Here is a 17,494-nt window from a genome sequence, read left to right on the forward strand (position 1 = left end):
ACAGACCAGTCCTTTACAACACATTATATAGACCTCTCACAGACCAGTCCTTTACAACACATTATATAGACCTCTCACAGACCAGTCCTTTACAACACATTATATAGACCTCTCACAGACCTGTCCTTCACAACACATTATATAGACCTCTCACAGACCTGTCCTTCACAACACATTATATAGACCTCTCACAGACCAGTCCTTTACAACACATTATATAGACCTCTCACAGACCAGTCCTTCACAACACATTATATAGACCTCTCACAGACCAGTCCTTTACAACACATTATATAGACCTCTCACAGACCTGTCCTTCACAACACATTATATAGACCTCTCACAGACCAGTCCTTTACAACACATTATATAGACCTCTCACAGACCTGTCCTTCACAACACATTATATAGACCTCTCACAGACCAGTCCTTCACAACACATTATATAGACCTCTCACAGACCAGTCCTTTACAACACATTATATAGACCTCTCACAGACCTGTCCTTCACAACACATTATATAGACCTCTCACAGACCAGTCCTTCACAACACATTATATAGACCTCTCACAGGCCAGTCCTTCACAACACATTAAATAGACCTCTCACAGACCAGTCCTTCACAACACATTATATAGACCTCTCACAGGCCAGTCCTTTACAACACATTATATAGACCTCTCACAGGCCAGTCCTTTACAACACATTATATAGACCTCTCACAGACCAGTCCTTTACAACACATTATATAGACCTCTCACAGGCCAGTCCTTCACAACACATTAAATAGACCTCTCACAGACCAGTCCTTTACAACACATTATATAGACCTCTCACAGGCCAGTCCTTCACAACACATTATATAGACCTCTCACAGACCAGTCCTTCACAACACATTATATAGACCTCTCACAGACCAGTCCTTCACAACACATTATATAGACCTCTCACAGGCCAGTCCTTTACAACACATTATATAGACCTCTCACAGGCCAGTCCTTTACAACACATTAAATAGACCTCTCACAGGCCAGTCCTTCACAACACATTAAATAGACCTCTCACAGACCAGTCCTTCACAACACATTATATAGACCTCTCACAGACCAGTCCTTCACAACACATTATATAGACCTCTCACAGGCCAGTCCTTCACAACACATTATATAGACCTCTCACAGACCAGTCCTTTACAACACATTATATAGACCTCTCACAGGCCAGTCCTTTACAACACATTATATAGACCTCTCACAGGCCAGTCCTTTACAACACATTATATAGACCTCTCACAGGCCAGTCCTTCACAACACATTATATAGACCTCTCACAGGCCAGTCCTTTACAACACATTATATAGACCTCTCACAGGCCAGTCCTTTACAACACATTATATAGACCTCTCACAGGCCAGTCCTTCACAACACATTATATAGACCTCTCACAGGCCAGTCCTTTACAACACATTATATAGACCTCTCACAGACCAGTCCTTTACAACACATTATATAGACCTCTCACAGGCCAGTCCTTTACAACACATTATATAGACCTCTCACAGACCAGTCCTTTACAACACATTATATAGACCTCTCACAGACCAGTCCTTCACAACACATTATATAGACCTCTCACAGACCAGTCCTTCACAACACATTAAATAGACCTCTCACAGGCCAGTCCTTTACAACACATTAAATAGACCTCTCACAGACCAGTCCTTCACAACACATTATATAGACCTCTCACAGGCCAGTCCTTCACAACACATTATATAGACCTCTCACAGACCAGTCCTTCACAACACATTATATAGACCTCTCACAGACCAGTCCTTCACAACACATTATATAGACCTCTCACAGACCAGTCCTTCACAACACATTATATAGACCTCTCACAGACCAGTCCTTCACAACACATTATATAGACCTCTCACAGGCCAGTCCTTTACAACACATTATATAGACCTCTCACAGGCCAGTCCTTTACAACACATTATATAGACCTCTCACAGACCAGTCCTTTACAACACATTATATAGACCTCTCACAGACCAGTCCTTCACAACACATTATATAGACCTCTCACAGACCAGTCCTTTACAACACATTATATAGACCTCTCACAGGCCAGTCCTTTACAACACATTATATAGACCTCTCACAGACCAGTCCTTCACAACACATTAAATAGACCTCTCACAGACCAGTCCTTTACAACACATTATATAGACCTCTCACAGGCCAGTCCTTTACAACACATTATATAGACCTCTCACAGACCAGTCCTTTACAACACATTATATAGACCTCTCACAGACCAGTCCTTCACAACACATTATATAGACCTCTCACAGACCAGTCCTTCACAACACATTATATAGACCTCTCACAGACCAGTCCTTTACAACACATTATATAGACCTCTCACAGACCAGTCCTTTACAACACATTATATAGACCTCTCACAGGCCAGTCCTTCACAACACATTATATAGACCTCTCACAGGCCAGTCCTTCACAACACATTATATAGACCTCTCACAGACCAGTCCTTCACAACACATTATATAGACCTCTCACAGGCCAGTCCTTCACAACACATTATATAGACCTCTCACAGGCCAGTCCTTCACAACACATTATATAGACCTCTCACAGGCCAGTCCTTCACAACACATTATATAGACCTCTCACAGACCAGTCCTTCACAACACATTATATAGACCTCTCACAGACCAGTCCTTTACAACACATTATATAGACCTCTCACAGACCAGTCCTTTACAACACATTATATAGACCTCTCACAGGCCAGTCCTTTACAACACATTATATAGACCTCTCACAGGCCAGTCCTTCACAACACATTATATAGACCTCTCACAGGCCAGTCCTTTACAACACATTATATAGACCTCTCACAGACCAGTCCTTCACAACACATTAAATAGACCTCTCACAGACCAGTCCTTCACAACACATTATATAGACCTCTCACAGACCAGTCCTTTACAACACATTATATAGACCTCTCACAGGCCAGTCCTTCACAACACATTAAATAGACCTCTCACAGACCTGTCCTTTACAACACATTATATAGACCTCTCACAGGCCAGTCCTTCACAACACATTAAATAGACCTCTCACAGGCCAGTCCTTCACAACACATTATATAGACCTCTCACAGACCAGTCCTTCACAACACATTATATAGACCTCTCACAGGCCAGTCCTTTACAACACATTATATAGACCTCTCACAGACCAGTCCTTCACAACACATTATATAGACCTCTCACAGACCAGTCCTTCACAACACATTATATAGACCTCTCACAGACCAGTCCTTCACAACACATTATATAGACCTCTCACAGACCAGTCCTTCACAACACATTATATAGACCTCTCACAGACCAGTCCTTCACAACACATTATATAGACCTCTCACAGGCCAGTCCTTCACAACACATTATATAGACCTCTCACAGACCAGTCCTTCACAACACATTATATAGACCTCTCACAGACCAGTCCTTCACAACACATTATATAGACCTCTCACAGGCCAGTCCTTCACAACACATTATATAGACCTCTCACAGACCAGTCCTTTACAACACATTATATAGACCTCTCACAGACCAGTCCTTCACAACACATTATATAGACCTCTCACAGACCAGTCCTTTACAACACATTATATAGACCTCTCACAGACCAGTCCTTCACAACACATTATATAGACCTCTCACAGACCAGTCCTTCACAACACATTATATAGACCTCTCACAGACCAGTCCTTTACAACACATTATATAGACCTCTCACAGACCAGTCCTTCACAACACATTATATAGACCTCTCACAGGCCAGTCCTTCACAACACATTATATAGACCTCTCACAGACCAGTCCTTCACAACACATTATATAGACCTCTCACAGGCCAGTCCTTTACAACACATTAAATAGACCTCTCATGATTGATTTCATGACTTCTGAAGGAAAGAAATCGATGGGAAAGATTGTTTGGCAGATGAAGTAATGATTTTATAAATGTTTTTGATTGCCTGTAAATAGTTGGTTATTATTTAAAGGTAAATATAAAGATACATTTAAAAAAAGGACCTGAAAAATGCAATCAATCAGTTTGTGAACATCACGAGTGGGGTAATAATGTCGCCAACACACTGTTACGCTAACGTGGCATATCAACTCATGAGTCACTACCCATAGTCAATAAAGTCACTGATGATCCACAGTTACTCACTCACGACCAACAGTCACTTACGACCCACAGTTAATGAAGTTGGTTTTTAACCTATTCTACAGGGTGTTTTGTCACTTTTTTCACTTCTGTTTTGGCTCCAAATGTTACTGACTTTTAAGAATGTGTTTTTCTTGTTCAACTGCACACAGAAGTTGAATCATGTGTAGGATATCAAACTACAATGAGAGCTCAAAGCTCCTGGCCCAGAGACGGTTAAGGTGACCATTTACCCAGCTTTGAGAGCTCAAAGCCCCTGGCCCAGAGACGGTTAAGGTGACCATTTACCCAGCTTTGAGAGCTCAAAGCCCCTGGCCCAGAGACGGTTAAAGTGACCATTTACCCAGCTTTGAGAGCTCAAAGCCCCTGGCCCAGAGACGGTTAAGGTGACCATTTACCCAGCTTTGAGAGCTCAAAGCTCCTGGCCCTGAGACGGTTAAGGTGACCATTTACCCAGCTTTGAGAGCTCAAAGCTCCTGGCCCAGAGACGGTTAAGGTGACCATTTATCCAGCTATTGGACAATGCCTACAGTTATTGGAGGAAGTATCATGTCAATAAAGCTTCTTTGAGATTATTCCTTGTGTATTACATTTTAATATTACTGACAATTATATTGCTGTGCCATGTAAGCTACTGCTAATAGTGTATCATATAGTTATGTGTGATAGAGAAGAGATGTTTTTGAAAGGTTATTAATGAGGAGATGAATGCCCTGGAGGAACGGGATAGCGTTTGATTTGATTTGTTTTGAAACCGGGCGTGAGCCATGTGGCCCGTCAAGAGCCGACGGCTGAAAACAAAAGTGATGTTTATTTATTTATTTATTTAACCTTTATTTAACCAGGTAGGCAAATTGAGAACACGTTCTCATTTACAATTGCGACCTGGCCAAGATAAAGCAAAGCAGTTCGACACATACAACAACACATAGTTACACATGGAGTAAAAACAAACATATAGTCAATAATACAGTGAAAAAAATAAAAAAATAAGTCTATATACAATGTGAGCAAGTGAGGTGAGATAAGGGAGGTGAAGGCAAACAGATATATGTATAAATAAATAAAAATATAAAAAGGCCATGGAGGCGAAGTGAGTACAACACAGCAAGTAAAATAAAAACTAAAAAAAACACTGGAATGGTTGGTTTGCATTGGAAGAAAGTGCAAAGTAGAGACAGAAATAATGGGGTGCAAAGGAGCAAAATAAATTAATTAATAAATACAGTAGGTAAAGAGGTGGTTGTTTGGGCTAAATTGTAGATGGGTTATGTACAGGTGCAGTAATCTATGAGCTGCTCTGACAGCTGGTGCTTAAAGCTAGTGAGGGAGATAGGTGTTTCCAGTTTCAGAGATTTTTGTAGTTCGTTCCAGTCATTGGCAGCAGAGAACTGGAAGGAGAGGCGTCCAAAGGAAGAATTGGTTTTGGGGGTGACTAGAGAGATATACCTGCTGGAGCGCGTGCTACGGGTAGGTGCTGCTATGGTGACCAGCGAGCTGAGATAAGGGGGGACTTTACCTAGCAGGGTCTTGTAGATGACCTGGAACCAATGGGTTTGGCGACGAGTATGAAGCGAGGGCCAGCCAACGAGAGTGTACAGGTCGCAGTGGTGGGTAGTATATGGGGCTTTGGTGACAAAACGGATGGCACTGTGATAGACTGCATCCAATTTATTGAGTAGGGTTTTGGAGGCTATTTTGTAAATGACATCACCGAAGTCGAGGATTGGTAGGATGGTCAGTTTTACAAGGGTATGTTTGGCAGCATGAGTAAAGGATGCTTTGTTGCGGAATAGGAAGCCAATTCTAGATTTGACTTTGGATTGGAGATGTTTGATGTGGGTCTGGAAGGAGAGTTTACAGTCTAACCAGACACCTAGGTATTTGTAGTTGTCCACATATTCTAAGTCAGAGCCGTCCAAAGTAGTGATGTTGGACAGGCGGGCAGGAGCAGGCAGCGATCGGTTGAAGAGCATGCATTTGGTTTTACTTGTATTTAAGAGCAGTTGGAGGCCACGGAAGGAGAGTTGTATGGCATTGAAGCTCGCCTGGAGGGTTGTTAACACAGTGTCAAAAGAAGTGCCAGAAGTATACAGAATAGTGTCGTCTGCGTAGAGGTGGATCAGAGAATCACCAGCAGCAAGAGCGACATCATTGATGTAAACAGAGAAGAGAGTCGGTCCAAGAATTGAACCCTGTGGCACCCCCATAGAGACTGCCAGAGGCCCGGACAACAGACCCTCCGATTTGACACACTGAACTCTATCAGAGAAGTAGTTGGTGAACCAGGCGAGGCAATCATTAGAGAAACCAAGGCTGTCGAGTCTGCCAATGAGGATGTGGTGATTGACAGAGTCAAAAGCCTTGGCCAGGTCAATGAATACGGCTGCATAGTATTGTTTCCTATCGATGGCGGTTACGATATCGTTTATGACCTTGAGCGTGGCTGAGGTGCACCCATGACCAGCTCTGAAACCAGATTGCATAGCGGAGAAGGTGTGGTGTGATTCGAAATGGTCGGTAATCTGTTTGTTGACTTGGCTTTCGAAGGCCTTAGAAAGGCAGGGTAGGATAGATATAGGTCTGTAGCAGTTAGGGTCAAGGGTGTCCCCCCCTTTGAAGAGGGGGATAACCGCAGCTGCTTTCCAATCTTTGGGGATCTCAGACGACACGAAAGAGAGGTTGAAGAGGCTAGTAATAGGGGTGGCAACAATTTCAGCAGATAGTTTTAGAAAGAAAGGGTCCAGATTATCTAGCCCGGCTGATTTGTAAGGGTCCAGATTTTGCAGCTCATTAAGAACATCAGCTGACTGTATTTGGGAGAAAGAGAAATGGGGAAGGCTTGGGCGAGTAGCAGAGGGGAGGGCAGTGCTGTTGTCCCGGGTAGGGGTAGCCAGGTGGAAAGCATGGCCAGCCGTAGAAAAATGCTTATTGAAATTCTCAATTATAGTGGATTTGTCGGTGGTGACAGTGTTTCCTATCTTCAGGGCGGTTGGAAGCTGGGAGGAGGTGTTCTTATTCTCCATGGACTTTACGGTGTCCCAGAACTTTTTTGAATTTGTACGACAGGATGCAAATTTCTGCTTGAAAAAGCTAGCCTTGGCTGTTCTAACTGCCTGTGTATATTGGTTTCTGGCTTCCCTGAAAAGTTGCATATCACGGGGGCTGTTCGATGCTAATGCAGAACGCCATAGGATGTTTTTCTGTTGGTTAAGGGCAGTCAGGTCAGGAGAGAACCAAGGGCTATATCTGTTCCTGGTTCTAAATTTCTTGAATGGGGCATGCTTATTCAAGATGGTGAGGAAGGCATTTTAAAAAAATGACCAGGCATCCTCTACTGACGGGATGAGATCAATATCCTTCCAGGATACCCCGGCCAGGTCAATTAGGAAAGCCTGCTCGCTGAAGTGTTTCAGGGAGCGTTTGACAGTGATGAGTGGAGGTCGTTTGACCGCTGACCCATTACGGATGCAGGCAATGAGGCAGTGATCGCTGAGATCTTGGTTAAAAACAGCAGAGGTGTATTTGGAGGGCAAGTTTGTTAGGATGATATCTATGAGGGTACCCGTGTTTACGGAATTGGGGTGGTACCTGGTAGGTTCATTGATAATTTGTGTGAGATTGAGGGCATCAAGCTTAGATTGTAGGGTGGCTGGGGTGTTGAGCATGTTCAAATTTAGGTCGCCTAGCAGCACGAACTCTGAAGATAGATGGGGGGCAATCAGTTCACATATAGTGTCCAGAGCACAGCTGGGGGCAGAGGGTGGTCTATAACAAGCGGCAACGGTGAGAGACTTGTTTTTAGAGAGGTGGATTTTTAAAAGTAGAAGTTCAAATTGTTTGGGAACAGACCTGGATAGTATAACAGAACTCTGCAGGCAGTCTTTGCAGTAGATTGCAACACCGCCCCCTTTGGCCGTTCTATCTTGTCTGAAAATATTGTAATTGGGGATAAAAATGTACGTCAAGCGTGTGGAATAATGAGTTCAGAGTCAAATGTTTCAACATGCAAAAGTGCTTGCTCTTTATGAAAACAGATACTTTTACTTGCCTTCTTTGTGTATCTGAACTATACATCAGGCTTTTTTTTGTTGACATTATAACCCACCCGGTGATGTTCGATTTGAGCAAGTCGCTCTTCCCTCACCGCTTTCTCCTGGTGCATAGACGGGCCATAATACGGATTACCCGGTTCAGTCTAATCGAACTCCCTCCACTGGCGTCGACTACAGGACGGTTGTAATCTTGAAGACGGTATCCAAAGTTCCCCAGGCGAGGGACGCTGCTCTGTGGATGACCCTATGCTGCTCCCAACCTGTTGTGTAGGTTCGAAATGATTTATTTGATATGTTTTACAACCACCCGAGCCACGGCCTGTTCACTCCGCTATCACCCAGAAGGCGCGGTCAGTACAGCTGCATCAAAACTGAGACCGAGAGACTTCTAATCTCAAGGCCATCAGGCTGTTAAATAGCCATCACTAGGCGGCTTCCACCCGGTTACGTAACCCTGCACCTTAGAGGCTGCTGCCCCATATACATAGACTTGAAATCACTAGCCACTTTGATAATGTTTACATATTTTTGCTTTACTCATGTCATATATATATAATATAATATAAAATATATATATATATACTGTCATCTATTTTACTGTATTTTACTGTACTCGGGGAATTGCTCATCCTAATATTTATATATTCCTTAATTCCATTATTTCACTTTTAGGTTGTATGTATTGTTGTGAATGGTTAGATATTACTACACTGTTGGAACTGGAAACACAACCATTTCGCTACACCTGCAATGACATCTGCAAGACATATGTATGTGACAAATAACATTTAATTTGACATTATTGATACGCGGTCCCCTTGTGTGATTTTTCGGACCACCTCCATATCCTTACATGGTGTGGGAGTGATCATGTTCTCTGACGTCGGTCAATGACAGCTAGCTGTCAGAAAGTGCGCGCCCAGTATCCTCCAGAGCGGAGAAGCGAGAGCGGTCTGTCGATGTACCCGTAGTTTGTTTCTGCTCTTCACTTCAGATCACTTACCGTAGCTAAGCTATATCTAGACCTCACGAAGGAGCAAGGACACAAAAGAGGAGATATCCGTTCGTGACCTGAACCGAGCCCGGCCATGGACGAACAGGCAGGGCCCGGAGTTTTCTTCAACAACAACAACTCGATCTTAGCCGGTGTGGGGAAGGTACTGCTGCCGGAGGGGGGTGTAGGGGAGGCGGCGAGGGCTCCTTACAGTATCCCGGGGATCCTACACTTCCTGCAACACGAATGGGCTCGCTTCGAGGTGGAGAGGGCTCAATGGGAGGTGGAGCGCGCCGAATTGCAGGTGCATTTATTTTATATTTAATTCACTTTCAGAGGATGGTTTGTACTGCTAGTGGATTTGTAACACGCTAGTTGTGGTTTTGCACCAATGTGATTGTTGTGCTTAGCATTCGTTTTCTTGCAACTAGTTAGCACTGCAGCGCACCCTGGTTGGTTAGCATATGCTAGCTAACTAGTTAGCTAACCGCCAGGTTAGCCACTCTTTATTGTCAAGTAAGACGCGAACTAGCCTAGCTCCATGTATTTAGCTTGTTCTGGACGATGTTTAGTTTACATGCTAACTAACTAGTCGTTTTGTTCAATTAAACTAGTTAACTAAAGTGTTAACTAATCTATGTTGAGTCTAGCGCCAAAAATGGGACGTTTGTTTGTGTAGCAAGCTAACTAGCTAACGAATAAACTAGCTGAAATTCCTCAAAAGGGTGGCTAACCAGTTAGCTAGCTAATGTTATAGCTAGCAATAATGTAACTAACTGGTTGACCAGTCAATCTGCTCTCTGCTACTTTTTTAGGAAAATGCTATTTAAACAATCGTATTTTGTGCAATTACATCATATGAAAGTATAGGACTAACGTTACATTACAAATTGGTGATGCCATCTCCCGAACACAATCAAATTATATTGGTCACATACATATATTTAGCAGATGTTATTGCGGGTGTAGCGAAATGCTTGTATAAAAAATAAAAATAAACTCCACAGTATAGTGTGCATTGTCCGAGGATAGACGAATGTGTACGGTACCCAAACGTTTCCTGCAAGGGTTTTCCTCCTTCCTGACAATTTGAGCTCAGATGGCCCTGTGTAATTCAAAGAAAGCTCAGATGGTGTTGTTTAAGGAAGGCTCAGCTGGCCGTCTTGTGCACAAGGGGGCCGGTGATATGGCGAGTGGCGACTAGCATAGGGATACTATAGCCCAATAATATACTCTTAGCCATCGATGGTAACACAATTATAGTTTAGACCACATTTTGAGCCTATACAGTGTTTGTTTACATTGTTTACGAACAAGCGTATACATGCTGATGGGGTACGACAGTTGAATTAAACTGATGAGGAATCCGTGGGTATATATCATTCATTTATGTAGGAAATGCAAATTGCCCCTTTTTAGGTTCAAGGACCTTATATAATTTCGAGAGTTAACGTTAGACTGGCTCCTGTTAGCCAAATCAGCCAAATACTCCATATAACTTTAAACGTGAATCGATTGTCGATTACAAAACGGTTATAGGAACATATCCATTTACTTTCATATCACTTTTTTGTTTTTTATCACAAATGCTAAATATACAGTTACTGTACACTGTTTAACCGGATGTTTTACAGTTGCAGCTGACAGTATTTTTCAGTAACAACACATTTCTGTCGGCCTTCTGTTACACACAGGTGTTCGGAGCATGTAAGATAGATAATTAGCACATGCGGTCGCTTTTTGTCTTCCGTTAACAGGAGATCTAACATGGAGTCATGGCCCTACCGGAACTCTTAACACTATAAAGATGTGTAGTAATTTAACCTTGTGTTTTTAGAAAAAAAAATATTGCTAATATGAAAGATACGTTCCTTAATTAAGTTTCCAAAACCGTTCTGCATGCGATATGTGTTCCCGTTCGGACCAAGCATTTGTCCTCTTAACTAATGTCCCTGTGTACACAATATATCAGTTCCTGTCTATCTTCTACTCTGATTCAGTCAATTGTCTGACAAATGAAATCCCCAGCTACAGTCTGCTTTAAACCTAGGTGTTTTGCAGAAGGAGTTAGGCAGTCTCCATCTGTGTAGTAGTGAGTCTGTGTTTTGGGGGCAGTGTAGGCCTTCATGGTTTTCATGACTGCATCTTGAATGATATCTCCCCTGACTCTCTACTGCATCACTCTGTCTCTCTTCCAGATGGGCCCTCGTGTAAATCTCACTGGGGTAAACCAATTGAGTGATTAGGTTACTACTCCATAGAAAATCTTTGGTTTATATGAGTGTTGTCATTACATAGTGGTATTGTACCTTCCACTATCGCCATACTTGTTAAGATCGGGGCAAGGAAACCAAACACAAAGGGGATTTCACTTCTTTAGGAAAACAGCCCTAATGTTGGAATCAAACGTCTTTATGATGTCATCCACACTCACATTTATTTTCCAAGTTATAGCGCAATATTTTATTTCCATCAGGTTTTTAAGGATCAAAGAGTTTTCATTTTTGCCATGAACAGAAAAGCATGGGAGCGGTAGACATAGATGATTACTTTATTCCAACTAAACGCTTGATGTAAGCAGCAAAAAAAAAATGACTAGGTTAAATATCTTTCTACCGTGTGACTGGGCTAAATATCTTTCTACCGTGTGACTGGGCTAAATATCTTTCTACCGTGTGACTGGGCTAAATATCTTTCTACCGTGTGACTGGGCTAAATATCTTTCTACCGTGTGACTGGGCTAAATATCTTTCTACCGTGTGACTGGGCTAAATATCTTTCTACCGTGTGACTGGGCTAAATATCTTTCTACCGTGTGACTGGGCTAAATATCTTTCTACCGTGTGACTGGGCTAAATATCTTTCTACCGTGTGACTGGGCTAAATATCTTTCTACCGTGTGACTGGGCTAAATATCTTTCTACCGTGTGACTGGGCTAAATATCTTTCTACCGTCTGACTGGGCTAAATATCTTTCTACCGCGTGACTGGGCTAAATATCTTTCTACTGCGTGACTGGGCTAAATATCTTTCTACCGTGTGACTGGGCTAAATATCTTTCTACCGTGTGACTGGGCTAAATATCTTTCTACCGTTTGACTGGGCTAAATATCTTTCTACCGTGTGACTGGGCTAAATATCTTTCTACCGTGTGACTGGGCTAAATATCTTTCTACCGTGTGACTGGGCTAAATATCTTTCTACCGCGTGACTGGGCTAAATATCTTTCTACCGCGTGACTGGGTTAAATATCTTTTTACCGTGTGACTGGGCTAAATGTCTTTCTACCGTGTGACTGGGCTAAATATCTTTCTACCGTGTGACTGGGCTAAATGTCTTTCTACCGTGTGACTGGGCTAAATGTCTTTCTACCGTGTGACTGGGCTAAATGTCTTTCTACCGTGTGACTGGGCTAAATGTCTTTTTACCGTGTGACTGGGCTAAATGTCTTTTTAACCGTGTGACTGGGCTAAATGTCTTTTTACCGTGTGACTGGGCTAAATGTCTTTTTACCGTGTGACTGGGCTAAATGTCTTTTTACCGTGTGACTGGGCTAAATGTCTTTTTACCGTGTGACTGGGCTAAATGTCTTTTTACCGTGTGACTAGGCTAAATGTCTTTTTACCGTGTGACTAGGCTAAATGTCTTTTTACCGTGTGACTAGGCTAAATGTCTTTTTACCGTGTGACTAGGCTAAATGTCTTTTTACCGTGTGACTAGGCTAAATGTCTTTTTACCGTGTGACTAGGCTAAATGTCTTTCTACCGTGTGACTAGGCTAAATACACTATATACACTAGGGCTGACCCCAATTAGTCGATTCTTTGGTTGTTAGGCTATTGGTCGACCCAGATTGTTTTTAGTAGAGCAGTAACAAATTGCGCCCATCTCAGTGAACTAATCCATTGCGGAGGCCTAGACTAAAAGCCAATTTATGCTTGATTTGAAAATGTGGTTGGAGGCTCCATGTGGAGGGTGTGACACAATCGTGGAGCCTCCAGAAGCATGGAGAGGCCAAATCAAGCTCTGTGCCGCATCGCCATGTGCTTCCCAAATGTTGAAACAATTCCCGAGGGCTCTGTATAGCTCCGCATGGATATGATCGGTTGACGGTAGGTGGGGGCGGTACATCCTGTATAAACACTAACTCACTTCCTTGACAACAGCTCTGCGCTTCTCCGTGAAGAAGTACGAGTGCCCTGACTGCTGCTGAGGCCGTGTCACCGTAAATGCTGACGTCCGATTGGGTCACCGTAAATGCTGCACGGCCAATGCTGACGTCCGATTGGGTCACCGTAAATGCTGCATGGCCAATGCTGACGTCCGATTGGGTCACCGTAAATGCTGCACGGCCAATGCTGACGTCCGATTGGGTCACCGTAAATGCTGACGTCCGATTGGGTCACCGTAAATGCTGCACGACCAATGCTGACGTCCGATTGTGTCACCGTAAATGCTGCACGGCCAATGCTGACGTCCGATTGGGTCACCGTAAATGCTGCACGGCCAATGCTGACGTCCGATTGACCATGCGCACAGATGACCTTGTCTCTCTAGAATGCACATTCATCAAATCTGTGAATTGTTGACGTTTTAGATTTGTTCGTGTTTGTCAATTCGCCATTTTACGTATGTGACTCGTTTCAGGAAACTAGGCGTATGTCTTGCGTCACTACTTCACAAGAGAGCCATTTCACAACATAAACTTTTATTTTATAACATCAAAATGCGTTTTTTGGCACAAATGTTTTCTGGAACGTGAACTTCCATGTGCCTTAATATCAAACATGTATGCCATCTGTAAATATGAATACAAATTGTTTAAATTATGAGCCTAGTTGGTTAAGCCACAGAAAAAGACAGCAACCATCCCGCTAGCCATGATTGGCTGAGGAAATGAATGGGCTGGACATGCCGAGTGTTGAGTTTGGATTGGTCTGCCATGTAGCACGCTTCTGTCTATTTGAGCTCTTCAGTATGTGTAGGTAGTCCTGTCTAACGTGGCTTTTTATAAACATATCACGTAGTAGAACTGCATCAGTGTTGCTCTCCACTTCCTGGAGGACCGCGTTTTGAAATCAGTGGAATTCGAGTATGATAGCTAAGGAGAAAACACCTGTCTCCGGATTACTTCTTCAAACCGTGGCATCCGTGACAGAAGGAGTAGCGTCCAACCATGTATACAGGTAAAATCATCTAGCTAGTTACATTTTCAGATAATACACATTTAGATAGCTAGCTAACATTGGCTGGCTCGCTAGCTAACATTGGCTGGCTCGCTAGCTAACATTGGCTGGCTCGCTAGCTAACATTGGCTGGCTCGCTAGCTAACATTGGCTGGCTCGCTAGCTAACGTTACGTGTATGATTTGTATAGTAATATTTTTTTGTCGTATCTCAAAGCCATTTGCTTTGCTATTTATAGCCCGATGTTAGCTAGCTAACATTGAACCTGGTTGGTTAGCTAACTGCAGATTCATGCAGGGTAGTAAAGTCATGAGTTGGGATTATGGTTGATTTATTTAGCTAGCTAGCTACATGTCTAAACAAGAGACTCCACTACGCAAGTAACCATTTCAATAGCATGTTGATAGCCAGAACAAGTTTACCAGCTACTTCTATCTACTCTGATTTCAGAGCACTCCCGTCTGAGTGTGCCGGAGCACAGAATAACTGATGAATTTATGAACGCTTAACACCCGTTGAATATAGTCGGTGTCAGTAAATGTTGGCAAAAAAAAAGCATTATTCAATTGTTGCCAGCAGCACAGTTACAGTCACCAACGCTCTGGATAACATGAAAACAGCCTAACCAGCTCTGCTAGGGAGAGTGAAATGGTCAGGGTGGGGTGTTCTCTCATTTGTGTCTGGACGTAACGAGCAAACTAGCCAACGTTAGCAAGTGAGCGTGGGTGCTGGATTGCTGCTGTTAGGACAGAATACAAGAGATGGGTGGGGCTAAAGCTCAAGAGAGGGTGTGAATGATGCTGAATGGGTGTAGACAAAGAAGAGCTATCCAGTAGGTGTTACCAAAACATTCAAAGACCATTTTCTCAAAAGTCGTGTTACAAGTTTATCAACTTTCAAAGCAGAATTACTTTCCCATTGTTCCTCAACTGTAGTGTATGATGTGCCATTTTCTAGCTCTTATCCAATGTTAAAAAAAACACCATCTCAAATTTTCCTATGTAAGATCGAACGGTTGGTCAAGTATCACCAGTAGTACATTTACTGTTAATTCCTATAATTTGTAATCTACTGTGTTTGTTATTTTGGTTCCAGTGATGTATTTTAAGGTATTCAATATTATTCCACTCTTCCTCTTCTCTTCCTCTTCTCTCCTCTTCCTCAATAGTATTCCACTCTTCCTCTTCTCTTCCTCTTCTCTTCCTCAATATTATTCCACTCTTCCTCTTCTCATTGTCGGAGTGGACACATGGTTTTGCAGAGTGCACAACCTACTCTATGCTACAAACACGTTTTTGATTTATTTACAGTACCAGTCAAAAGTTGACACACTCTGCTGCCTTTGGTGTGGCTGAGTGTACACGTAATTAGCCTGTTTGACCCATCTGCGTGCTAGGTAATTAGCCTGTTTGGCCCATCTGCGTGCTAGGTAATTAGCCTGTTTGGCCCATCTGCGTGCTAGGTAATTAGCCTGTTTGGCCCATCTGCGTGCTAGGTAATTAGCCTGTTTGGCCCATCTGCGTGCTAGGTAATTAGCCTGTTTGGCCCATCTGCGTGCTAGGTAATTAGCCTGTTTGGCCCATCTGCGTGCTAGGTAATTAGCCTGTTTGGCCCATCTGCGTGCTAGGTAATTAGCCTGTTTGGCCCATCTGCGTGCTAGGTAATTAGCCTGTTTGGCCCATCTGCGTGCTAGGTAATTAGCCTGGTAAGTCCATCGTGCTATGCCGAATTTAGACACCTATATTTTGTTTGTTGTGGAGTTGACCCCTACCTTTTGAGACTACAAATTATTACTTGTTAAACAAAAATCTCTTTCTCTGCGGGGCGGAAAGTCGCCTGGTGGTTAAGAGTGTCGGGCCAGCGACCCTGGGCTCTACAGTGCTACCATTTTGGTCACACATGCTCCTAAATATTTTTGCTGTGCTACCTGGAATTTTTATTTGGGACCACCAGTGCCCCTAGAAAAAACACCCCCCTAGATAACATTCAGTGGAACAGAAGTTAAGGAAGAGCTTGTTCAGGATCTTCAAAAGTAGCTAGGATTCATACAGGCCCGGTGTAGGCTCCGTCCTTCTGGCCCGGTGTAGGCTCCGTCCTTCGGGCCCGGTGTAGGCTCCGTCCTTCGGGCCCGGTGTAGGCTCCGTCCTTCGGGCCCGGTGTAGGCTCCGTCCTTCGGGCCCGGTGTAGGCTCCGTCCTTCGGGCCCGGTGTAGGCTCCGTCCTTCGGGCCCGGTGTAGGCTACGTCCTTCGGGCCCGGTGTAGGCTCCGTCCTTCGGGCCCGGTGTAGGCTCCGTCCTTCGGGCCCGGTGTAGGCTCCGTCCTTCGGGCCCGGTGTAGGCTCCGTCCTTCGGGCCCGGTGTAGGCTCCGTCCTTCGGGCCCGGTGTAGGCTCCGTCCTACGGGCCCGGTGTAGGCTACGGGCCCGGTGTAGGCTACGTCCTACGGGCCCGGTGTAGGCTACGTCCTCCGGGCCCGGGGTAGGTTCCGTCTAAAAAAGAACATGTTCTGCTGTGCCTTAATTAAGTTTTAATTGCTGGCATTTCTTATTATTAATATGTTGAATATTATTCATTGCATCTTTTCTTTATGTGCTCCTTGTAAATAAATAATTATAATTATAACAAAATGTCAGCGTAGAGAGCCCTGTAAACGAAAGGTCGCTGGTTTGATTTGATTTGATTCCCCAGGTCGACTAGGTGAAAAACCTGTCCCCTTCAGCCAGGCACTAACCTGAATTGCTCCTGTAAGTCACTCTGGATAAAGAGTGTCTGCAAAACATATTGTATTTTTAGGGGAGCATACAATATAGCTCAGTATTTGAATAATTTATTTTCTACAGTCATTATTATTCATCTTTATCTATAGTACAGCTGAGCAATGCAGTGTAGACCTGGGGCCTCGTGTATCAACCATGCGCGGGATCATTTCCACGCAAAGACTGAGATTCATCAATATAAATGTTTGTGTGTGTAAATGTACGCCT

General features: G+C 43.5%; 2 protein-coding genes and 2 long non-coding RNA genes across 5 annotated transcripts in view; 2 read left to right on the top strand and 2 right to left on the bottom strand.

Annotated features, from left to right (window-relative positions):
* The window catches only part of heatr5b (HEAT repeat containing 5B), a 364,356-nt gene that overhangs the window by 106,589 nt on the left and 240,273 nt on the right, over positions 1-17,494 (top strand). The window lies entirely within an intron of this gene.
* Positions 426-1,339, bottom strand: LOC129865787 (uncharacterized). The gene is made up of 4 exons (XR_008761416.1): positions 1,288-1,339; positions 1,136-1,211; positions 794-869; positions 426-451 (listed from the first exon to the last, which is right to left on the bottom strand). It is a non-coding gene; the product is annotated as an uncharacterized LOC129865787 (long non-coding RNA).
* Positions 1,607-2,176, bottom strand: LOC129865840 (uncharacterized). 2 transcript variants are annotated; one of them, XR_008761417.1, is made up of 3 exons: positions 2,124-2,176; positions 1,706-1,781; positions 1,607-1,629 (listed from the first exon to the last, which is right to left on the bottom strand). It is a non-coding gene; the product is annotated as an uncharacterized LOC129865840 (long non-coding RNA). The 2 variants fall into 2 exon arrangements; XR_008761419.1 differs by lacking the exon at positions 2,124-2,176 and adding an exon at positions 1,934-1,980.
* Positions 9,233-17,494, top strand: part of LOC129865722 (striatin-like) — a 93,046-nt gene continuing 84,784 nt past the window's right edge. The window contains exon 1 of the mRNA XM_055938727.1: positions 9,233-9,631. Coding sequence (XP_055794702.1) covers positions 9,422-9,631 — 210 coding nt within the window. The 5' untranslated portion in view covers positions 9,233-9,421. The remainder of the gene's footprint in view (positions 9,632-17,494) is intronic.

The sequence above is a fragment of the Salvelinus fontinalis genome, chromosome 1, assembly GCF_029448725.1.
Source record: "Salvelinus fontinalis isolate EN_2023a chromosome 1, ASM2944872v1, whole genome shotgun sequence".
Taxonomy (NCBI): Eukaryota; Metazoa; Chordata; class Actinopteri; order Salmoniformes; family Salmonidae; genus Salvelinus; species Salvelinus fontinalis.